The 22,217-nt window shown below is 41.3% G+C and overlaps 1 protein-coding gene, 1 long non-coding RNA gene and 1 pseudogene across 41 annotated transcripts in view; 2 read left to right on the forward strand and 1 right to left on the reverse strand.

The window, feature by feature from the left end:
• The window catches only part of SMARCA2 (SWI/SNF related BAF chromatin remodeling complex subunit ATPase 2), a 189,352-nt gene that overhangs the window by 161,178 nt on the left and 5,957 nt on the right, over positions 1–22,217 (reverse strand). For 23 of the 40 annotated variants that reach the window (XM_081502976.1, XM_081502968.1, XM_081502889.1 and 20 more), the window contains exons 2-4: positions 14,573–14,833; positions 10,712–10,838; positions 3,984–4,367 (exon numbers count right to left, since the gene is read on the reverse strand). In XM_081502976.1, coding sequence (XP_081359102.1) covers positions 3,984–4,367; positions 10,712–10,838; positions 14,573–14,797 — 736 coding nt within the window. In that variant the 5' untranslated portion in view covers positions 14,798–14,833. Of the gene's footprint in view, positions 1–3,983; positions 4,368–10,707; positions 10,839–14,572; positions 14,834–15,504; positions 15,938–22,217 lie in introns of those variants that run through there. The other 17 variants (XM_081503032.1, XM_081503027.1, XM_081503004.1 and 14 more) reach the window with 3 other exon arrangements.
• Positions 1–22,217, forward strand: part of LOC145511268 (uncharacterized) — a 106,238-nt gene that overhangs the window by 52,018 nt on the left and 32,003 nt on the right. The window lies entirely within an intron of this gene.
• LOC145521755 (U6 spliceosomal RNA) lies at positions 12,829–12,918 on the forward strand (annotated as a pseudogene).

Below are 22,217 nucleotides of genomic sequence, written 5' to 3' on the forward strand. Positions count from 1 at the left end.
CTATTTTCTCCTCCGGCCAACAGGTTATACAAAAAATTCTCCTTACAGAGGCTAGGGGACTAAACGCAGCTGCCTGCCGTTAGACACACCCAGAACACACCTACCTAACCACGAGGTGTTCTGCTTGCCTTTCAGACGTTGAGCTGCCTGAATGGGTTTGCTCTGTATCAACAGAAAGCATCTCTCGACAACCAGCACACTGCAGAATGGTAAGATCTCACATCTTGATATTTTTAGAACGAAGACAAATTACGTTCTTTAGCTTATCTCCTACTCTCTCACCAATATAAACAATTGAGGCTTAATTGTCTGAGGTACAAAATGTGTGTCTTCCTGACAGTCCTCACTTTAGAAGTCAAGGTAGATATACGCCCTGACGCTCTTGAGGGGTGTCGTCCCACTGCAGCTAAGGGAGGGAAGGAGTCTTTATTAGATGTCTGAATCTAAGAAACAGGTAAATAAACTTTTTAAATTACCTAAGTCTCACATGTACAGAATTTCTGTACAGAATTCCCACTTTACCTTCTGGTACAGAAGGATGTTTATGCAAATAACTGTCTGTGCATTAGACAAGGATTTAAGTGGATTCCAGAGGTTGAAAGATAAATGTAATAATGAAGCCTAAACGAAGCATACTAAGAAATTTTAGGTGTCAAAAGGAAAAAAAAAAAAAACGAGAGGGGCAAGCAGGAGAGCGACAAGCACTGAAAAAAATCAGCAATAAAACTCTTGCTTTCTACCATGATGGCTTCCCTGCCCATCGCAAAAAAAAACCCAAAACCTTTTCAGTTCCTATTTTGAAATTTGCTTTGGTCTCCAAAAAGAAAAATGAATCAGAATTAAAAGAAAAATGATGGATTCGATTTGAGAGGAGCCCACAGCAGGCGAGGACTGGAGTCACTCATCTGTTCAGTGCACACTTCCTCTGGTCAAACTGCAGTTCTCGGGTGGTGGCTCTGGCGGTACCGCTTTCGGTGAATTCTAACTTTGGAGTGGGTTTGAGGCAGATCACCGCAGCCAAAAAAGCTCTCTTTGCGCATAAGTGACACTAGCAAATGTGATGAAAGAAAAATCACAGCTACCACCAGGAAAGTAGACAGAAATTGATTTTTTTTTTCCTGAAATATTGACAGAGGTATTTATAAACAATTATGCTGCTTTATTATAATTTTTTTTAAAAAGGAGAGGGATAAACAATTAATAAAAGTAATATTCTCTTAAATAAAGAAAAACTTCTTTTGGCCTTACTTGAACTTGTCCAAAATGTCATTGGCAAAAAAAAAACCAAAAAGCCATTTTCAAGGAAGGTAATCATTTCTCTATGAAATCTGAGATTTGGGCGACAAGATCAGAAATGTAACCTCCCTCCTGGTGGCAGGAAGGGGTCTGCTCTATCTGAGGAAAGTTGTCTTCTTTTCTCCTTTGTCTGCAGTCTCTTTGCCTACTCTGGCATATCGGCCCAAGTAGTTTCATTTTTAACGAAGCCTGATGGCTGGAAATACAAAAGACACGAACAGTGAGTAATAAAACGAGTTTCCCCCCTAATGCCACGAGCCTGGCGAGGGAAGATGTAGGCATCAGGTAAAGGAAAAAAAACTAATAATAAAATGGAGCCCTCTCTTCTGGAAATAATCCAGAAAATGCATCCAGGATTGTGTTGGTTAGGACGTGGAGGATTTGCTATGTACAAGTATCCAGGTAACTGTAACTCTATCCTCGAAGTTTTACTTCATCATCTGGTCTCATTCTTGTGACTTTGGATGAAATGAATCATTTAGCTTTCTGCCTTCTTAAATAATACCCTGGAATCTTTTCCTGCTGTGCCTAGGTCATTGTTAAAAATAACAAACCTCACTGAGGTCCGTGATGAGGGGCTACCCTAGGACAAGTTGCAACGCTCGAGGAAGTGTGCCTGTGTGACAAGGTCCCACAATGGCCTTTCAGGAGGCATAGACTTTGCTCCCTCCTCTTAAGCTACCAACTATCCGACTGTGACCACTAAGCCTCTACTGGAAACTCTAGTTAATAACGTTCCTTGTATACTGAGATGCGGGATATCAGGGTCACCAATGTTGTTGATGTTGTGTCCAGAATATGAATGAAAGGCTCTCGGTAAGGAGCTGAGATCCTTTTCCTTCCTACCCACAGGCGTGCAATGCCTGCACTTGGGGCACAGACCTTGGGACAGAGCCTTTCCCTTGTCGTGAGCCTTCTGGTCATGAGGGTGCCAGGGCGGGGCATAACATGAGGCCCTTGGCATTGAATCCTGAGTCTCCATGCCCCAGATGTGTCCCATGTGCACTGTGATTATCACTGAGTGTGGAGCACAAGGTTTGCTAGCAGGCCCTCAGGAGGTACAAACCGCACATATACAAAGACATACACTTTTGATTCTCTCTGGCGGTGTTCCTAAGAGCTAGAGTTTTTGCAGTTTTAAAGCCTCTAGACACACCGAGTGTTCAAACTACCACCTAATGCGCAGGTTTCCTGTACAACCTTTACAGTCACCGATGTTTGGTCCCATGGGATCCTCCACCTACCAGAGCATCGCAGCCCACACACAGAAGTCTGGAGATGACACGGTACTTTTGTGCTCTTTACAAAACCATTCCTAAGGCTCCATCTACAATTAACAGGATGAGTTTACCCTTTTAAGTAGGCAACTCAGGGTTTCCTCTACCAGGAAAGAAACATCTACAAACTCAGAAGGAAGAACAATAGTAATAATAAAAAAAAAATCATCTGAACTCTTTCCCAATGTCTAAGTCCCCAAACCTAAGAAGAAGACCAATAATCCCAAACCAGTAGCAATGATCAGACGTCAGGGCTGACCCAAATGAGAGGGATCCACTCACAGGAAAGGGCATCAGTGACGAGGAGGCACTCTGGAATTCAAATTTCCTGAGATTCAAATTCTCTGGAATTCAAAGCTCTAGTAGAACAGAACCATAAACCTTGTGCTTATCCAGTGGCGAACAAAAATCTTCCCAGAGAAAATAACACTCATGGAAGATCATCCTATAGCTCCTTGGAGTTCTGAATTCTCTCAGTGGGATCAAGAAGACCACCAGCCCATTACCAAAGACTGTTGCATCTCAGCTCCTTACAGAATGTCAGCCTCAGCTCTGATGCCGGGGTCTAGAGGAAATAGGCCATGTGGATTCTGTTACTCTATTATGAACAAATGTTACTGATGTCTCTATCATGTAGTATTCCTTACAATAATAATAATTAAAAAAAAATAATCCCGCCTGGGAAAGTTACTTTATACTCTCATGCTAGAAAAGATTCTGTGTTCTCTGAGAAACTGGTCAGCAACTTCCTTCTGAGTGGTGAGGACCAGGCACCTGGCCCTATCCCCTTTTCTGACCACCAGGCAGCTCCAGTCACCTTGGAAGCACAGATGCAGCCTTCACAAGAGCTCCTGGGTCCCCACCCCCATGGCTGATCTCCCAATTTGGATTTCTACTTCCCTCTGTTTCTGAATTTTCTACTTGATTTCTTTACCATGGGTATGCTTTCTTGCAAGCCTCCTCAAATGCATTTTCACAACCAAAAGGATAGAAATAAATAAATCAACAGACACAAAATAGCCCAAGGAGAGGAGATTGAAGACGTGCCCGCTGGCAATGGAACACACCAGGTGCAGGGCTTCCTAACCTGGCAGGGGGTGGGGTGGATGGGCTTCCGACAAACCTTGAAGCCCTGGAAAGGAAATGCAAAGTCACAGCGGACTGTGCTTTTTGCTTAGAGCCACAGCTTGCACCAGAGTCTCCAAAGGTTTAAGAAGCACCCCTCTAGGACCCACAGCAGAGGAGACCAAGAATCTTGGCCAACTAAGCCAAGCAGACAAGGGAGCCAGCAAGGTGCGGCAGAAGGTAACGTCGGCGCTGGGCTGACAGCAGCCCAGCGCTTCTGTGTGCTTAGCCGTCCTTCTCTGAGCTGGACCCTCGCGTTATTCACTGGGTTGCATATTAACCTACCAGATGGTCTGTTGTAGTTAACAAGGGCCTGCTGCTGCGGCTGTGGCTGCTGCGGCTGAGGCTGGGGTTGGGGCTGTGGCGGCGGCTGTTGCTGCATGCCAGGCAACGTCCTTTTCCCCTGGACTGCAAGCTGCAGTGTTTCGGGGAGGGGCTGGCCCCGGGCCAGCATCTTGTAAGCTAAAATCTGGGCTCGGAGCTGATGCAGCTGGACGGGACTGAAAGGAGAGGGACCCCTGTTGGGTTGGTTCATCGCCTGGGGGTCGCCTGGGATGAGAGGTCCTGGCTGGCTCGGGGGCATCTGTGGTGGGGTCGGGCCGCCTCCTGATATAGGGCTGGATACGTGCTCTGGGGCTCCCAGCGGAGACGGGTGTGGCGACATGTAACCTGGAATAAAACACAAGGGGAGAGGTCACAGGCTGCCCCCCATGACCCTGAAAGAGAAACATTCCTGGAGATCCTGATGATTTTCCACAACAGCATTGACAGATAGAAATTTAAAGCATATGTAACTTAATAAGTATGGGATTATATATAATTTAAAATTTATGTATATCAAATATATATATATATAATTTAAAGAAACAGACAAAAGTAATTGTAATAATATATAATTTAAACCAACATGCCCCTAATATTATCATTTCAAAGAATAAAAATTATTACAGATTTTACATTTTTGTTTCCATATTAAGTTATTGTACATCTCCAATGGGACTAGTCACATTTCAAGTTGCGGAGAGCCCCATGTGTCCTAGAGGCTTCCCTGATAGCTCAGCTGGTAAAGAATCTGCCTGCAACGTGGGAGACCCTGGTTCAATTCCTGGGTCGGGAAGATCCACTGGAGAAGGGATAGGCTACCCACTCCAGTATTCTTGGGCTTCCCTTGTGGCTCAGCTGGTAAAGAATCTGCCTTCAATGTGGGAGACCTGGGTTGGGAAGATCCCCTGGAGAAAGGCTATCCAATCCAGTATTCTGGCCTAGAGAATTTCATGGACTGTATAGTCCATGAGGTCGCAAAGAGTCAGACGTGACTGAGTGACTTTCACTTTCACGTTTCCTAGATGGTGAACTAGTAGTGGCTGTTCTACACCTAGAGGAAGGGCACAGGGGAGAGTATTATACATTAAAAGGAGACCAGAACCTGAAGGTGTCTGCTGTATTGCAGAGCGGAATGAGGACTGTCTTATGGGGATATTATTTGGTTTATTATTATGCACTTTATGAATAATTTGCCATTATTGAGGGCCTCTATGGTTGTAGGCACTAAGCAAGGCACTGTACACGCTATTTTAGCTGAGTTTTCCCTGGAAACAGAGCCTGATGGAAAGACTGAGTGCAGCTGATTTATCTGAAAGGTGCAGGGACACTGACAGGAGTGTGGAAAGGTAAAATAAGGAAGGCATGGAAGCCAACAGTGAGTGTATGGTTAAGTCAGTTGCTGTAGTGCATGCCTGAAGATTAATCTCATGCACAAAAGCTCTGGGATAAAGTATTTAACTTGCCTCCTTATTATCCCAGGGAAGGAGCTGGGGTATTTATACTCCATCACTGGTCGCTGGTTATGACTCTGGGGATCATTAGTCCCCAGGGACTTTGCCATGAGTGTGTAAGGTGGATGCCAGTAAACCAAAAGCAAGATGGTGGTCTGGCCAGTAGACATAAGGATGATGGGAGCACAGAAAAATGGTAAGAAGAGTTAGAGGGATGTGAACAGAATGGAGCATACATTTTTTTCTACAATCCTCACAACACCCCTGGTAGATATGTGCTGTCACCTCATTTTTTAAAATGAGGAGAGTAAGCACGTTACACCATGTCACACAATTAGATTCCAAGGCATATGTTCTTTCCACGGTCTAATATTAATTTTGTTGTATTAACATAAAAATGTTAAAGGCTTGAAAGCTTCCAAAATCTTCTAGAACTATTTACGTGCTGCAAGCTAAGTTGCTTCAGGTGTGTCCAACTCTTTGTGACCCCATGGACTGTAGCCCGCCAGGCTTCTCTTTCCATGGGATTTTCCAGGCAAGAATACTGGAGTGGGTTGCCATGTCCTCCGCCAGGGGATCTTCCCAACTCAGGGATCAAACCTATGTCTCTTACATCTCCTGCATTGGCAAATGGGTTCTTTACCACTAGGGCCACCTAGGAAGCTCAGAACCATTTACAATGTAATATAAAAATGAGAGTAATCTGTTTGGGTGATAAAGAGACTTAAATGGAAAACTTAAGAATACTTAAGAAATAAAAGTCGAAATGCAACAAAATTTTCAAGAAACTTATTTCAAGAGAATTCCTAGAAAAATATAGCACTGCACGTTGCTGAAGGGAGATCCAAGAGGAAGGAGAGGACAGAGTGGTTTGCTGTACCCTAAAACATTGTCTTCCATTCAAACTGAGGGCTAACTCACCAACTCAAAGGCATTTTAAGACACAATGTAAAATATTAAATTAAAGGTCTTTGCCATTAATAAATCCACCTGCATCACAATTATTTTAAAGGTCATCACATAGGTGTTTATTAGACATCTGCCGTGTGTTTGAACACTTAATCAAGTTTGAGCTGAAGCTGCTCTCTGTATCTATGTGGAATTACAGAGGCTCAGGAATATCTAACCCACGCTGCCTGGGGACTCCCCATCATCATTTGAAAGACCAGAGAAAATAAAGGATACAGTTCCTTTTATCTCAAATTGCCATTTGGAGAGGGAAACAAATTTAGCCTGATCCCCTAAGACAAGAGTAGGTTTTGTTCTATCAATTGGTGAGATGTAGAACTCCATTCAAAGTAATCCTGCCCTGAAGAGAAATGGAAAAACTGCTAACTCTCATTCCCGGAATCCCCACTCTATAATCGAGCACAAAAATCATGCAGGCATTACGGTTCTAGTTGATCATAGAAGTTAGCCTAAGAAAATGCCCCTGCAATCAGCCTGCAAGATGACCAGAATTTCAAATCCCAGGATGTTATTTATAACAATAAACGTTTTTAAAGAGTATCAACAACATACACTTAACTTCATCATTAACGTTTTTCCTTCTTAATGAGGTTAAAATTCACCTCCAAATTGTAATAATGCTGGTGCAAAATGGTAGTTTGTTCATTATGAAAGCACCTCCCTAACACCTTTTTGCCAACCTTGCATCTATCACTGGAGGAAAAACTTCCTACTATAGCTACTGACATTTCATGGGAGAAGGGATACAACCAGGTGTTAAAATGGGTCACGTCTCCTGCCTTCTGGACTGTCCTCTTTCCTAAGGTCGTCACCAATTATAGCTTACCCGTGATAAATCACAGGATGCCTAATACAACTGACCAAAACATTAGACAATCTAATCTAAATGTAATTGTGTAACACTGTTCATCAAATCGCTCTTTTCAACTATGACTCCAAGCATGGCAAAATTATAAAGATGAGACACTTAGTTGCACTAAGTACAATAATTCATTTTACCTCAAATTTGCTAAGAAAGAAACTAAGAGTGAAATAAAAATCATTTTCCAGAATTAATCAATACAACAAAATCTTCCCTCAAATGTGGTAACAAAAAAAACCAGGGGGTGGGAAAAATTGTTTCCTAGAATTTACAGGAGATGCTAATAGAATCATTCTATCACAGTATGACATTAAAAATGTGACAGTGTTTCAGTTAAAGAGAGAGAGATTTCTTTTTATTTTTTGACATGACTAGCATTCCATAAAACTTCAGGAAAAATCAGAAAAAATTCTAAATGATAAAACAAAATAACATATTTTCATAATTATCTCTGTTTGAGAAAATGGTGAAGAAATTGCCTGAGAGTAAATATACCTTTGTCTGTAGGATGACACTGTTGATGCAGAATCTGCTCTTTTTGAAATCTGGTTTAATTTGCTCATTTAAAAGTCGTCAAAAAATGGCAGTTTTCCTTCCCTCATCTTCAAGGGCATTATCTCCCCAGTTTCATTTTTTTGCAGAGAGAGGCAATCAGCCTCTCTCCTTTTAATAAACTTGAGTTTTCAAGTGCCAATTTTATGTGAGTTTTCTCTTTATACACACAGATACAAAACATTAAATATTATATACTTTTCTTTCAAGGCTTTCTCTATCCAGTGGACTAAAAATAAACAATGTTATCATCGGGACCATAAGGTACACAATTTAGTATTTATTGAAGGAAATGGTTTTGCTTCTCAACCAATACCTTAAAATAACCTAATAGGTTGCTAGGTAGTTAAAGCTGGCAGTTTTCTGATCAATACCACACCTCTCTGGACCTGTGTGTTTATAAACGGCCTCCTACAATGGAGTTTTTAAAGATATATGCTATTATGGAGTCTAAATTCTTTTTAGCTCATTATATAGAATAAGACTGCATTATACCAATACTACCTTATTCAAAAGCATATTTTAAATAACGAATTCCCCAGCTTACAAGGCACTTTATTCTTCTAGAGAAAAATATTACATTCTAATTCCAATTCCATTTAATTTAATGTAGACTCCTGCATTTCAAAGTAATTATAACTTATTGAAATTATATAAAAATTAAGATCTATTTAAAAGTGCTTTTTGAATACATAAAGTTCACTTCTCTACCTAATTGAAAAAAATTTACTAAATATCCAGTTATGTGCTAGACATTGTGCCAAGTGCTGGAAATTCCAAGAAATATCATCATTCTAAAAGTCGAAGAAAGGAACCAAGCAACGGAAGAAATTTTAAGATACGTAAAAGCAAAAAGCCTCACTTATGATTCATGCATTTCAAGTGTTTTCCTTTGGCGTTGTCCCAGGGCCCCACTATTAGAAGTACTGCAACGCCAGAAGCAGACAGAGCCAGCATCTGGCTTTGAGAATCACTGACTATAACTCATCTACACCTCCCAGGTATTAAAAATGAGATCTACATTAGCTCTGTGAAGGCACCTGGCTCTTCAGAATTTTAATGATAAACCTGAAAGTGTTGTCTTAATTCATTCTTACCCCTGAATGGTCAAATTCTTTCTTCTGTACCTCAAAAAGTCCCAATTATTCAGTCTGCTTTTCTAACATGGTCAAGATTTTATGAGTCATTTGTCACACTTACATCTGCCTACCATCAAATTTCAGATCAGAGTCTAGGATCTTCAAAAATCTGCTGGAATATTAGTGAAGATGTACTCCTATGCCTCCATGAGTTGCTTTTATATACATATATATGTATGTATGTATTTAAGAGCAAATACAGGGAGATCTCTGGCAGTCCAGTGGTTAAGACTTCACCTTGATTATAGGGTTTTAATCTTTAGTCAGGGAGCTAAGATCCCATATGCCTCATGGCCGAAACACCAAAAACATAAAACAGAAGAATACTGTAACTTCTTCAATAAAGACTTTAAAAATGGTCCACATGAAAAAAAAATAAAAGTGAATACATGTCTCTCCACCTCCACAGTCAAAAATCTTCCTCAGGTGGATGGACATCTGATCAAGGATGGAGAAAAAAATCTCATATACATTAAATTACAAAAATGTATATACAACAACACATAAAGCATACACTTTGAATTAGAATATCAACAGATTAGGTTAATTAGTATTGGATTAACCACGCCACTGACATGCTGAAATGCCCATATAGTGATTCTGAAAAGAGGTTACATTATATCTTTGGATATACTTTCCACTATCTTCAATATGCCCTCAACAATGAGAGGCAAAAGCACCCAAGAGAAGAGAAAGCTGCCATATATTGATTTGGCCATTACTGTGGGTGGAACTGTGTCCTCTATGAAGCTAGGTTGAAGACATACCCCCTAGTGCCTGTGACTGTGACCCTATTTGGAAATAGGATCTTTGCAGATGTAATCGAGTTAAGATGAGGTCATACTAGATCAGGGTAGACGCTGATCCAGTGACTGGTGTCCTTATAGAAAGAGCAAAGTCTGGACACACATACAGACATGCAGGCTAAATGTCATGTGGAGACCAAGACAGAGACTGGGATGACAGATCTACAACCCAAGGAATGTCAAAATAGTGCTGGCGACCACCACAAGCTAGGCAGAGGCAAAGAAGGATTCTTCCCAAAAGACTTCAGAGCGACCACAGCCCTGCTAATATCCTGATTTCAGACTTCTGGCCTCTAGAACTTTGAGAGAATACATTTCTATTGTTTTAAGCCAACTGGCTTGTGGCAATTTGTTATGGTAGCCCTAAGAGACTAAGATAGCCATTCACCAGTGATGACAGGTTATTCCACTGCCAGAAAAAGCCACCTTATGAAGGAGGAGTGTACAATTCAAGGGACATGGGTGGCTCATCCTGCTATCACTCATCCATGCTCTCGTTGGGAGGCAGACCTGGGTCCTCTTTCTGGACCTGTCACTCACTGGTTGTGCAAACTTACAGAAGCAAAGTAAATTTTCTGAGCTTTAGCTTCTCCACCTATAAAACTAGAGTGATACAATGTATCTTACAAGATCAGGGCAAAGATTCTGCATGAAGTACACAGTGAACTTTGCAGAGTGCTCAGACACATGGTGGCCAGTCAAACTACTAAGATTTTGTAAAGAAAATTGCCCATGTCAAACATAAAGTTGTGTTGGTGGGGGGTAAGGAGAGATTTCTACAGGGAAAAGAAACCTGCCAGATCTCATCCTTAGACAAGTTCTGTTCTTTGCAAGTCATAATTAAAATAACAATAGGAAAGATGAAAGACTATGATATGCAGGCCAAAGCAGGTATGTAGCAGACACAAACCTTGGCTGTGCTGATCCATCGGACTCTGAGGAGGGCCCATTCCTGGGTGAGGTGGTCGCATAGCAGTGCCTTTCATGGATCCACAATGGATATCTTCAACCCCCTTGTCGTGCATACCATCCATGGGCTGAAACATTTATAGGACATCAGTTAGGCACCTCTTTAAGGCACAATATTTCTATCCGGTGATTTAAGACCCCATCCTATAAAGTCTTCAAAATTGTGGCCCAATCATCTGTTATCCACATGATAGCCATATATTTTTACATTTATATTACATATATTACTATATACTACATAGATTTCATAGATGGGGACAAAAAAATAAATAAAAAAGACTACACCGATAGGATTAGCAAAGCTACCTGTTAAGTCAAAAGTTAAGGCTTTAAACAGTTGAAAGGTTTTTGGTTATGTCAAAACCTGCAAATAAAAATGAAGTCCTGTTGACAAGGCAGACAAATATAAGCTATTCTTCTACGCCCTTTTAAGTAAGTCCTGAAACCTGCTGTATGTTGAAGTGAGTCCAAAGTCTGAATGGAGGAAGAAAGACTCTGTGAAATGTCTGTGATGATCTATTTTTTGGGAAATTTTTTTTTCATCAGAGGGGAAGGAACCTATGGAAAGTTTGAAAGTTGAAACCAGAAAGTTCCATGGCAGTTGGGAAAAGAAAAACAGACAGGATAGAGCAGTGAATAGGGGTAAATACTGAAAGGGAAAGAGGCTGAAATAGATGAAGCTATACTACAGAGGGAGGAAGAAAGAAAAAAGGCAAAAGGTAGAGCTTGGAAAAGAAGAACACAGGGGCTGGAAAGAGGACTTGAGGCCTTGTACACAACAGACAGACAAGAAACAGCCACTGAATGGACACTAATCCAATCCAGAATTGGGCAACGGAGCATGTGTTTGAGAAAGGAAAAGTCTATTCCTCCCCAAACTGGAATAGCAATTTTCAAAACAGCCTGAAAGGAATATTTCCAGGAGTTTATAGAAACCAAATGACTTTGAGCAAGAAAGTATGAGTGTTTGCAGTTTTGGAGAAAGGAAAGTTAATTTCTGCAGAGTCAAAAGCATGCACTTGAAAAGAGGAGAAATTTACCATAAAGAGGATGTTCAGAAGTAAAATGGGAAGAATTTGGTATAAAGAGTGTCTCTGAGTCTGTTAAATAGTAATAATAGAGAGGAAATCAAAGCAAAGCAGCAGATGTATTTAGGCCACTTGTTTATTTATTTCCAGTAATGTTGAAAAGCAAAAAGCTGAAGCTCAGAGGGAGACGGAGGAGAAAAGACAAGGAATAAAGCTGCCTATAAAACGATTTTCAGAAAGTGAAGCATCTGGTCAGCAGGTGTGAACTCCAGGCACTTCACCATGTCCTCACCCAGGGAATTATCTGAGGTTCTGTGGCCCGAAAAAAAGCAGGATGACAAAATGCAAAACTTGCAGAATGAGAACGAAACAAAAAAAGAGCATCGATGGGGGTAGAGAATGGGAGAAAACGTGACAAAGATGCTAGAGAATAAAACAGAAAGGATCAGAAGATATAATTTTAAATAAAAACAATTCAGAACATAACAATGACCTAACACTTATGAATATGTTTAACTTTTCAATGCTTAAATAATAATAAAGGTGAGCTAAATATTTCCTTCAAATCTTATCTTTCATTTCAAAGGTGAAAGCATCCTTAAACCCTCTCAACATTATTTTACCTACCTGTACTAAGGTTTGCAATTGACAGATCCAGTCTATAACATAATCCCCCAATTAATACAATATGAACACAAGACAATGTAATGACTTTGATATGTCTATATATTCAATATGTCTCCTAATGAATATGATATGGAAAATAAGCATTTCTTTACATACCTGACAAGCTAAAAACCTGTATTTAAGAGAAATCAAAAAAGCAGGGAGAGACCTTGGAGATATTATAGGGCTATCCATGATACAGTTAAATGAAAAAGAAGTCTCAAAGTAACTAACAATGATGATATGATTTGATTATGGTAAAAGAAAAAAAAAATTAAATATATCACCTGAATATGCAAATCTATGCTTAGATGGTATTTTTACTGAAGCTGGAGAAAAGTAAGGTACAAAAAACGTATATACACTGCTCATTTCGACAGCACATATACTAAAATTGGAATGATACAAAGAATATTAGCATGGCACACAAATTCATGAAGTGTTCCATATTTTTACAAAAAGAAACGCATTTGAATCAGTTCTAATGAGGTGGATGAGCCTGGAGCCTATTATACAGAGTGAAGTAAGTCAGAAAGAAAAAGACAAATACTGTATATTAACACATACATATAGAATCTAGAAAGATGGTACTGACCATCCTATGTGCAGAGCAGCAAAGGAGACACAGACGGAAAAAACAGACATTTGGACTCAGCGAGAGAAAGTGAGGGTGGGATGATTTGAGAGAATACCATTAAAATGTGTACATTACCATGTATAAAATAGATGACCAGCGCAAGTTTGGTGCATGAAGCAGGACACCCAAAACCAGTGCTCTGGGACAACCCAGAGGGATAGGGTGGGGAGGGAGGCAGAAGGGGGGTTCCAGATGGGGGGATACACATGGTTACCTGTAGCTGACTCATGTTGATGTATGGCAAAAACCATCACAATATTGTAAAGTAATTATTTTCCAATTAACATTAATTAATTAATTAAAAAACACGTCATACAGTCTTAGTCAAAATTTAAGAAAAAAGAATATGTATAATAAGCTGTTACCTGGGGTGAACCACTTATTTTATTTATATCAATATGGCTTTACTTTTCAAAATAAGCATATATTAATTTTTTTATTTGAAAACTATCAAATAACAAAAATTTGTGAAAAATGGATCTTCCTTTCCTGGCCTGCAATGCCTTACCTTAAAATGGACCTTCAGTCCTACCAATTAAAGAAAAGAGTTGCACTTTTTTGCAGTAACCTTTCTGTTTCAAATCAGTATCTTCCACGATTCACCTATTTAACATCAAGAAGCATCCTCACTACCTTATCTACCTGTGATATCATCCAAAAAAGATGTAAAACAGCCATACATCTCATCAGGCCTAACCTTCAGGTAACATATAGTGGCTACTCCTACCCTTCAGTGCAAACTGTCACAGAAGATTTTGTTTGCTTTCTCGAAAGGCCATTCTCTCTTTTTCGCATCTCCTACAAAGCCATAATGCCAAAGTCATACCGTTATGATAATCCCCACAGCAACAACCTGAATCTCACAAATGGCAGATTATTATAACCTTAATAGCAACTGGGCCTGGGCTCCACAAAATCAGAGCCCTCTTCCAAACCCAGAAGAAAGCCACTTTATAGGCCGAGAGCAAAGTGCATTTTCAAGGATTCCCTAGAAACTATTTTATTCCTATCAAGGCTTTTTTGAAAATATTCTTTAGGAAAAGACTCACTTTCCCTTTTCCTCTTTGGGACCTATGGGATCTTTTCAGGGAAGGATAATTTTCAGTATGTTACTCATAGATGGTATAAATTACTTAACAGACGTAGTTGGGGAAAAAAGTAAGACTTACTCCTACTTCTTCTCCAAGTCAAAATACCTGCAACCCCCAATCCACAGAATCTGTCAAAGCTGCATATTATAGCTAACACTTTTTTAAAAGCCAAGATCAAATCTTCCTGACTGGTGTAACATCTGCAACCATAAAAGAGCCTAAGAATGTATGTTTCTAATAAGGTACAAGATAAGAAAAAAACCTAGCTGATTCTCTTGTTAACCATAGTAGAAAAAAAGAGGGCTGGGGGGGGTTGGTTATCAGGGATTATTAGCCATCCATGACTCAGAAGACAAGACTTGAAAGCGGAATGAACTCACCTTGTGCATCTGATGCATGCCTTCCTGAGGGAAGTCAGCAGACCCCATCGATGGCATCGGGTGTGAGACACTAGGAGGCCCAGGACTTGGCCCCATCATACTGTGGACAGAACCGGGGGATGGTCCAGGTCCCGGACTGGGCCCAAGAATGGGTCCAGGAGAGGGTCCCGGCCCTGGCGAAGGCCCCGGGTGGGGCATCGCGCCAGGGTCTGTGGGCGTGGACATCTACTTCTCCTGTCTCTGCCAGTCGGTACAGTGATACTGAGTTGGAAAGAAGAGAAAGGGATGTTTTAAAAATGATGTTAATGTTGTGAAGAATAAAAATCCTGGCAGTAACAAAAATAAATAAATAAATAAAAATGATGCTAAGATCAGAATAAAACAGTTGTTAGTATTTGGTGGTGCCATTTCTGTAACAAACATCAAACAGATTTCCCTTGTCTGGTCCAGATGCTACAGAGGGTATGATATACATATCCATATCCATCTGCCCTCCTCTTTATGAAGACCACTTGTTTAAAAGAAAAAACAACTCTAAATGATTCTCCAGAAAGATATAAATCATCTAAGATGCAAAAAAAAAGGCTCACTGGAGAAACTAAAATTTAACACATAAGCAGAATTCTAAACAAGCTTGAAATTTATTACTGAAGTCAACAGATGCTCTCCATTACTTGGGCACCTTACAAGTCATTAACCGCCCCCCCCACAAAGCCGTTAAATATAAAATTCCTAAAGACGTACCCAACCAAGACCCACTTGCGTAAGACAATGGGCATTCAAACTTCTCAGAGAATTCTAGATAGTCAAAAGAGGGGAAAAGTACAATTCCATAAAGTGAGAATGAAAGGGAATTGCCAATCATGGGAAAAGCAGAGGTTATGGGAGTCGGACAAATATGGGTTCAAATATCCACGTATACAATTACGCACTGAGACTAAAATGCAATGGTACACGTAAAACCACAGCTCTGCGTCTGGCACAACAAGCAGTTACTTTTACTGAGCGTTATTCCCCGCCCCTGCCTCCTCCACTGCAGCAGAAATGAATAGGAGGGACAGGTTAACATGTGGTCCTCCCACAAGTTAATGGATAGAAGGCCGCATGTATATCCCAGCCCTCTGTGGGGTCCAAGAGTCACAGAAGAAGTCATCTATGACTCCTGGATTTCCACACATTGATGAGGTGTAGACATTTCGGTTCTCCAGCAAAGCAATATACCATCTCCTATGCACCAAGACTTCCTGGCATCCCTACTGGAGAACTGCCTCATGGGGTGGGTAGGACTGACTCTTGGATATGAGCCAAAATGACTAAATAAGCTGTTTTCTGAATTCTGATGTCTCCATGATCCAGAATGATCTCAGGATAGTCATAATGATTTATTATGTCACCTGGGACACACATCTGTATGCACAAAATTCTGATGCCGAACTCACAAAGTCCTAAATGGATTTGTGTGCCCATGGACTAGTGGTAGGGTTAAAATTAGACCATAGGGGCTTGGGCACCCACAGCAGGGCTCTGTCCACAGAGAAATCACACACACACACTACTTCCATTCTTAGCCAACTACCGTCACCTTTCGAGGAATCTAGAATGTGAGGGCCATGAGGGTAAGGACTTGCTCTTCCTTGCTCCTATTTCCCCAGCATGTCCAACCAGTGTGGAGTAAAAAACAAACTGAATGAACTGTAGACAAAACTGCACTGACAAACTATTAATAGATTCAATTATTAAAAAATAAAAAATTAGGAGAGCAATCAGTGTTCAAGGTATGCTCAAACAAAGAAATCTTAAGAGTGGAGGCAAGAATTTGGGCCAATCTGATAAATGAATTAGGGCTAAAACAGGAAGCGATGAAAGGCTGCTTTGGAATGATTTCGAGTAAGGGATCACTCATACTGTTTTGCTGATACAAGGGGGGACTAAGAGAACCCAGTTCAAGCGGTTTCTAAAACAACAGGGAAGCTTGGATGGTGAATTATAGCCTTGAATTCACTAGGGAGCCAAATGTTATTATTTTTTCTTTGTGATTAACAAAGCAGGCAGAAGTAACCTTTTTTTTGGCATTCCACCCCCTCACATACACACACACACACACACACACACACACATACACACACACATGTTCAGTCAGCATTTTAAATTTAGGAAGCTGACGTCAATTCAGGGGTACTCCAAGTTTAAATGTTCTTTCATGTATATCAGCAAACTAATAAACCCCTTTATTTTTAGTGAATAAAAGGAAATTGCTTACTTCCTGTTATGGTTTACCTTGAAACTGGCTTCAGTGGCTATGATGGTAAGACACCACAAGTTTGAACAATGAAGATACAAATGCTCAGTCAGCCTGGTAGTCCTACTTTTCATGTTTTATATTTTTATATCTAACGATTTTCTGCGTATATAATGATTTTCACCTGGGAATCTCATAAAAGGTTGTCATTAATTATACAGTCCCATAAAAATGCTCCTCATTTTTTGTTATAGGAAACCACTAAAAACTTCTTAGGGGAAAACACACCAGACGGGAAGTAGAAAAGTATGGGTATACAGAGGAATGTTAACATGTCACATGGGAAACTTTTTCTTAAGACAAAAATCTTTAGAAGCATGCCCTTAACGCATGTGTCCGTGAAATAGCGTAGGTGAGCACACACACAAGAAGTTAGCTCAGAGGAACAGCATAGTGTAACAAATAAGCAAATGTGCCTCATGCCGCCCAGCTAAGGGATCTGGACTATTGCACAACTTGAATGTGACTCTCTGGCTTCTGACTGGGAGCCCAGAGACTTAGGTTCCTGTCTGCCAATCTCAGGGCCGCCACCAACCCTCAGGGTCCCGGGCAAAGTGCCTTTCTTCTGGGGTTTCTCAGTTTCCTCGGAGCTTGGAATTGGAGCATCTTAAGGCTCCCTGCATCTGCCAATCCATGACTTGCGGCATCTCCTGATTCCTCCAATCTTCTGTGTGGGGGCACTCATCAGTGACCCTCCCCAGCAGGACCTGGGATTCGTGCTGTTCCACCATCACCCAAGGGCACCAAAGAGGAGCACCTTTCAGAGACGAGGACACCGTCCTCGCCTCCGTTTCCTTCCTCGTCGTTTCTGATGGCAACTCCATGATACAGCTCCGAGACATAATCAGACTTTCTCATAGCGTAAAACAACTTGGTGGTGTAGATTACAAGAGGGGCGAGTCTTGAGCAGAGGTGCAGGTCATTGCTAAGTCCCTGTGGTTACGTTGAAAATCCAGTACTGGTCGGGCCATCTTCTCCCTCACCCATCCTCCTGCCCCCTCTGCCCAGAAATCCAAAGCCTTTTCTTCTTTCTTCCAAGCACTGATGAAGTGAGGTAGATGGGGTGGTGATGGTGGGGTTGGGGGCAGGATGGATGGGGGAGAGGCTATAGCTCTGGTCACCTTGATGGGGCAGGAGCTCTTGGTCTCTCCACAAAGTTAACACTCAAAATCTATTTTTATCTGTTGTTGGAGGGGGAGGGGGTGAGTTTTACATAGTTACCAAAAAGAACGACCTGTTCCACAATTACGTGGCCAACATAATGAAGAAAATGTGTGTGTGTGAGGAGGTAAAACACACAGACAGGGCCGTACACTGGCATTGCCAGCGCCACCCCTGCCTCCATCCTCCCTACAACGCTTCCCTCTACCTCACACCAGCACTCCCTGGGGGCCAGGCCGCTGTGTTCTTAGCCAAGAATTTTTCAGCAGTACACCCTGTCTTTTTTCGTCCTGACCCTGCCTTTACAACCGTGGAGTGTGTGCTTTTAAAAATAAAAGTCGTTGGTGCTTCCCACAACTCCAACCACCGCAGACATCTTCCCTCTGCCCGAACCTCCTTCCTCTCCCCTTTGCAGAAAGCCCAAAGCCCCTGGGCACACCCATCTGCATATTAAAAGGAGTTCAACTTCATGGAATTTTAAGGGTCACCAGTCCAACCAAGACAACCAGCGACAAAACATCTACCTTTGTGGTTTACTCCAATCAGCTGAAAGACCCCTATGCCTGCAGTAATAGTTAACAACACACCCCTAAGGGCTGAATCATTTTAGTGACTGGACTTGAGGACACCTCTTGTCATGTCCCCGTTTAAAACAGGAGAGCACAAAGGGACCACAGAGCTTGCCCAAAGTCCCATCTGTGAGTGACTTTATCTCTTGACTCCGGGCCCATTACCAAGTCAGGGTGACATCAGGCAAGCCAGGCCGTCCACCAGCGTGGAGAGCTGTCACTCAGGTTGCGCAGATGCGCAGGGTGCAGAAACAAAGATGGAGACAAGGGGAGGTGTCGCCATGGGATTACGGTGTGGCTGTGATCGCATGTCAATGTACGAAGGGACACAGAAGTGAAGAAAAGCCCTTGAAAGAATATGAGGCAGAGACAACATTATGAACTTAAGAGGATGGTGATATTTAATCAAAGAACCAGAAGACCTGTTTTACTGATCTGTTCTCAAATGTCCTGACTCTTTCCCTGGGCACAAGGCACGAAGGATGTACAAGAAACGAGACTTATCTATATATAGCAGTGAGAAAACAAACAAACAAACAAACACGCAAGCTCCTGAAAGACCGGAAGGAGTTGAGCTGGAGTGACCACTGCAGTCACGGACTTACATCTCAGAGGGCAGAAGCAAGAGAAGGGAATTAAGGGAGGCTTCAAGGATAAGGTGGTGTTTCAGTGAGGGCTTGAAAGAGATAATAAACATGTGTTTACTAGAAACGGTGGTTTTCTAGTCACAGAAAAAGTTTGGGGAAACAGAGCCACCTTGACTAGACAATGCTTCTTAAATAACTGTTTGCCAAACACAATAAGGAAGCGTGGGGGAACGTGGACTCTCCAGCAGACCTTTATCACTGCTGTGTTTACAGAAAGACATATGGGCAAGGGCCAAAGGAGGAATATTAGAAATAAAAGTTAAGCCCAGTTCACTACCCTAAAAATCACTCTTTTAAAAGTTTTTTTGACTGTTATGGAGAATGATAAGGCTCAGGAGAGAGTTAAGATAAGAGTTCTTTTTAAGTATGTTTGCTGATTCAGACCATCTCCCCCAACCCTGAAGGATTTCTTGTTTTCTCTGTAGCTTTCTCTACAAATGAATTGATAATCCCCCCACAAGAAGTAACAACTTCCCTGGAGCTGGAACACAAGTGCTGCTGTTCTTGATGGGTGAGCAGAGTTGGTAAAAATAGCGAGGAAGATAAAAGAAATAAACCGACCTGAAGTTTTGTTTTTACAGGCCAAGGCTGTCTGGATAGGTGGTGAAATATCCCCAAAGCCCTCATGCTTCTTGGCCTGAGACGTGCAACTTTAAACAGTGCATGATATGATTTGTGCCACAGATAAAAACCACACTGGGCTTAGAGTGAGTATTCTACGCGGCTGGCCCGAAACTCTAGAGCAGCTCGGAAAACAGCTTTCTCGTCGTCATTCCATTCAAAGTCAGTTTACCATTCAAAGTTGAGGAGGTTTTAAAAAGTGGTTGGGTGAAAAGTGTGCTGTGTTTTCTGGGCTTCTGTGAACTCCTCATCGTTGAGTCAAGGGGACAAATTAGGATGCGAGCTGCCGCCCTTACTTGGAATAAAAAGCCCTGGGACCGTCCTTGCCCGGAGTCAGAACTGGCAGGGGCCCCAGGGCAGATCTGTGCAGGACAAGAGAGAACAACCAACTTCAAGGGCTAATTACAGCCCCATGAGCCCCAGGCGCTGCCTCAACAAGAGCTGGGCTCTTAACTCTACCACCCTGGACATACCATGAGCTGCCTTCTCGGAAGCATCTACCTGTGATGCAATTCGATGATCTCTTCGGTGAGGACAGTCAATGTTTCCACAAAGGAAACATTCTTTGAAGCAGGGTGTTTATGAGAAAACCCAAAGTACTAGAAGCCCCTCAACAACAAAGCCCTCCAGCAGAGAGCACCTAACCCCCAAACTTGTGTCCATAGGTAATCACAGGTAATCACAGATAACTATCACTTCTCAAATTCAGCACAACCCAAACTACTAGGCAACTGGTCAAAACCCAAACAGACAAACCAAAGAGCTAGTAGCAAAGCATGACACTCCTGAAATCTAATTTGTGTACATACACACACTCATCCTTCCTAGGTTCCCTTTGCAAGGCAACCTCATCTGGAATGACGATAAGAATCAACGATAGCCACTTCCTTCTCTGTTAGCTAAGATAATTTTATTTATACACTAAACACGTATATATTTTAAACACTTTTTCTGGTTGACATGGTGCATGATGACTGAGCAGTAAAACTTGACCATTATGTGCTGAACGAAACCCGGTTACGTGACAGACTAGCTTTGATATGCCCAACTTTCACAGCAGCAACAGAAATTCAAGCACAAACCCTTCAAGTTCATTGCAGTTAAAATGAATAATGGCCATTTACAGTGTTAATAATTAATGCTATTAAAAAAATAAATCACAGAGTAGTTTATTTGACCTCTGAATTTCAAATTCTCTTTACAAAACAGGTGTAATAGCAGCTACAATCTCAATTTTGATATGAAGCAAATAAAATATTCCATATGAAAACACTTTGTGAGCTATCGCAGAAAAATGTACATCATCACGCAGATCCTTCTAAAGGTTTCAATTTCCACCCTCAACTTGAATTCACAATCTGATAGATAACTCTACTTTTTTGTTCATGAATTCCCTTACTCCAAACTTCTGAGAGAAGACTCCAACCCATGCCGGATAAAAAATTCATGCTTTCCCCTGGAAAGCAAGTCTTTCTACCTTTTCCAACTTTATCTTTTGAAAATTCTTCCAACTGGAACCTCTTGCTCTGGGCAAGCAGGTCAAAACTGGTACCTTGGTCTTCTCACAGTTTTTTTAGCCTCGGTGCCTGTGATCTCAGGACTTTCTTCCGATCTCAGATGATCAGCTCCCAGCACCCTCACCCCTGGCCTCCTCCGGCCACAATCCTACCCCATCATGAAGAATATCTGCCCTGTGGACTCAAGAGAGCTCACCCAGATCTCTCCCTGTATCACGTGATCTGTGCGGTTTACAATTCATTATTCATACATGTTCAGGCACGTTCTTTAAAAGACATAAATTCTCAGTTGTAGATCATTCATTTTTTATGGAATTATAGACTTTGCTTAACAGCATTTTAGTACATGTAGCAATACAGCACAACAGAAAACTGCCAAACAGTTGCAAATATTTGCAATGTTATTACTTGCCCAGCTTTCCTCATGGACATTAAAGTTTCAAGTTCAATGACTTAACTCCTGGTAGGATGGTAAAAACTGGACAATACAGTCTCAAGTAGGTAAAGAAATATACAGTTATCCTAAACAAGAAAACACAATCCTAACATAAACTGATATAGAATTTCCCTTGGACTTCTGTTCACCTGTAAAATAACATGCCCCAATGTTTTCTGGTCACAGGGTTTTTTTTTTCTATTTTTAAGTAATTTTAATCCCCCAATTCTGAATTCAGTTTAAACAAAATGACAAAAGGAGAGGGGACTTATTATTTAATAGTTTTTAAACCTCAAATCTATTTCAACTTCTATCAACTTCATTCATCAATCTACAAAAGGGTCACCCCATATTTAAATTGGGTCAGTTTCTAAAACATTTTTAAAATATTAGTG

Source organism: Giraffa tippelskirchi, chromosome 1 (genome assembly GCF_054371585.1).
Source record: "Giraffa tippelskirchi isolate mGirTip1 chromosome 1, T2T-mGirTip1v1.2.pri, whole genome shotgun sequence".
Classification (NCBI taxonomy): domain Eukaryota; kingdom Metazoa; phylum Chordata; class Mammalia; order Artiodactyla; family Giraffidae; genus Giraffa; species Giraffa tippelskirchi.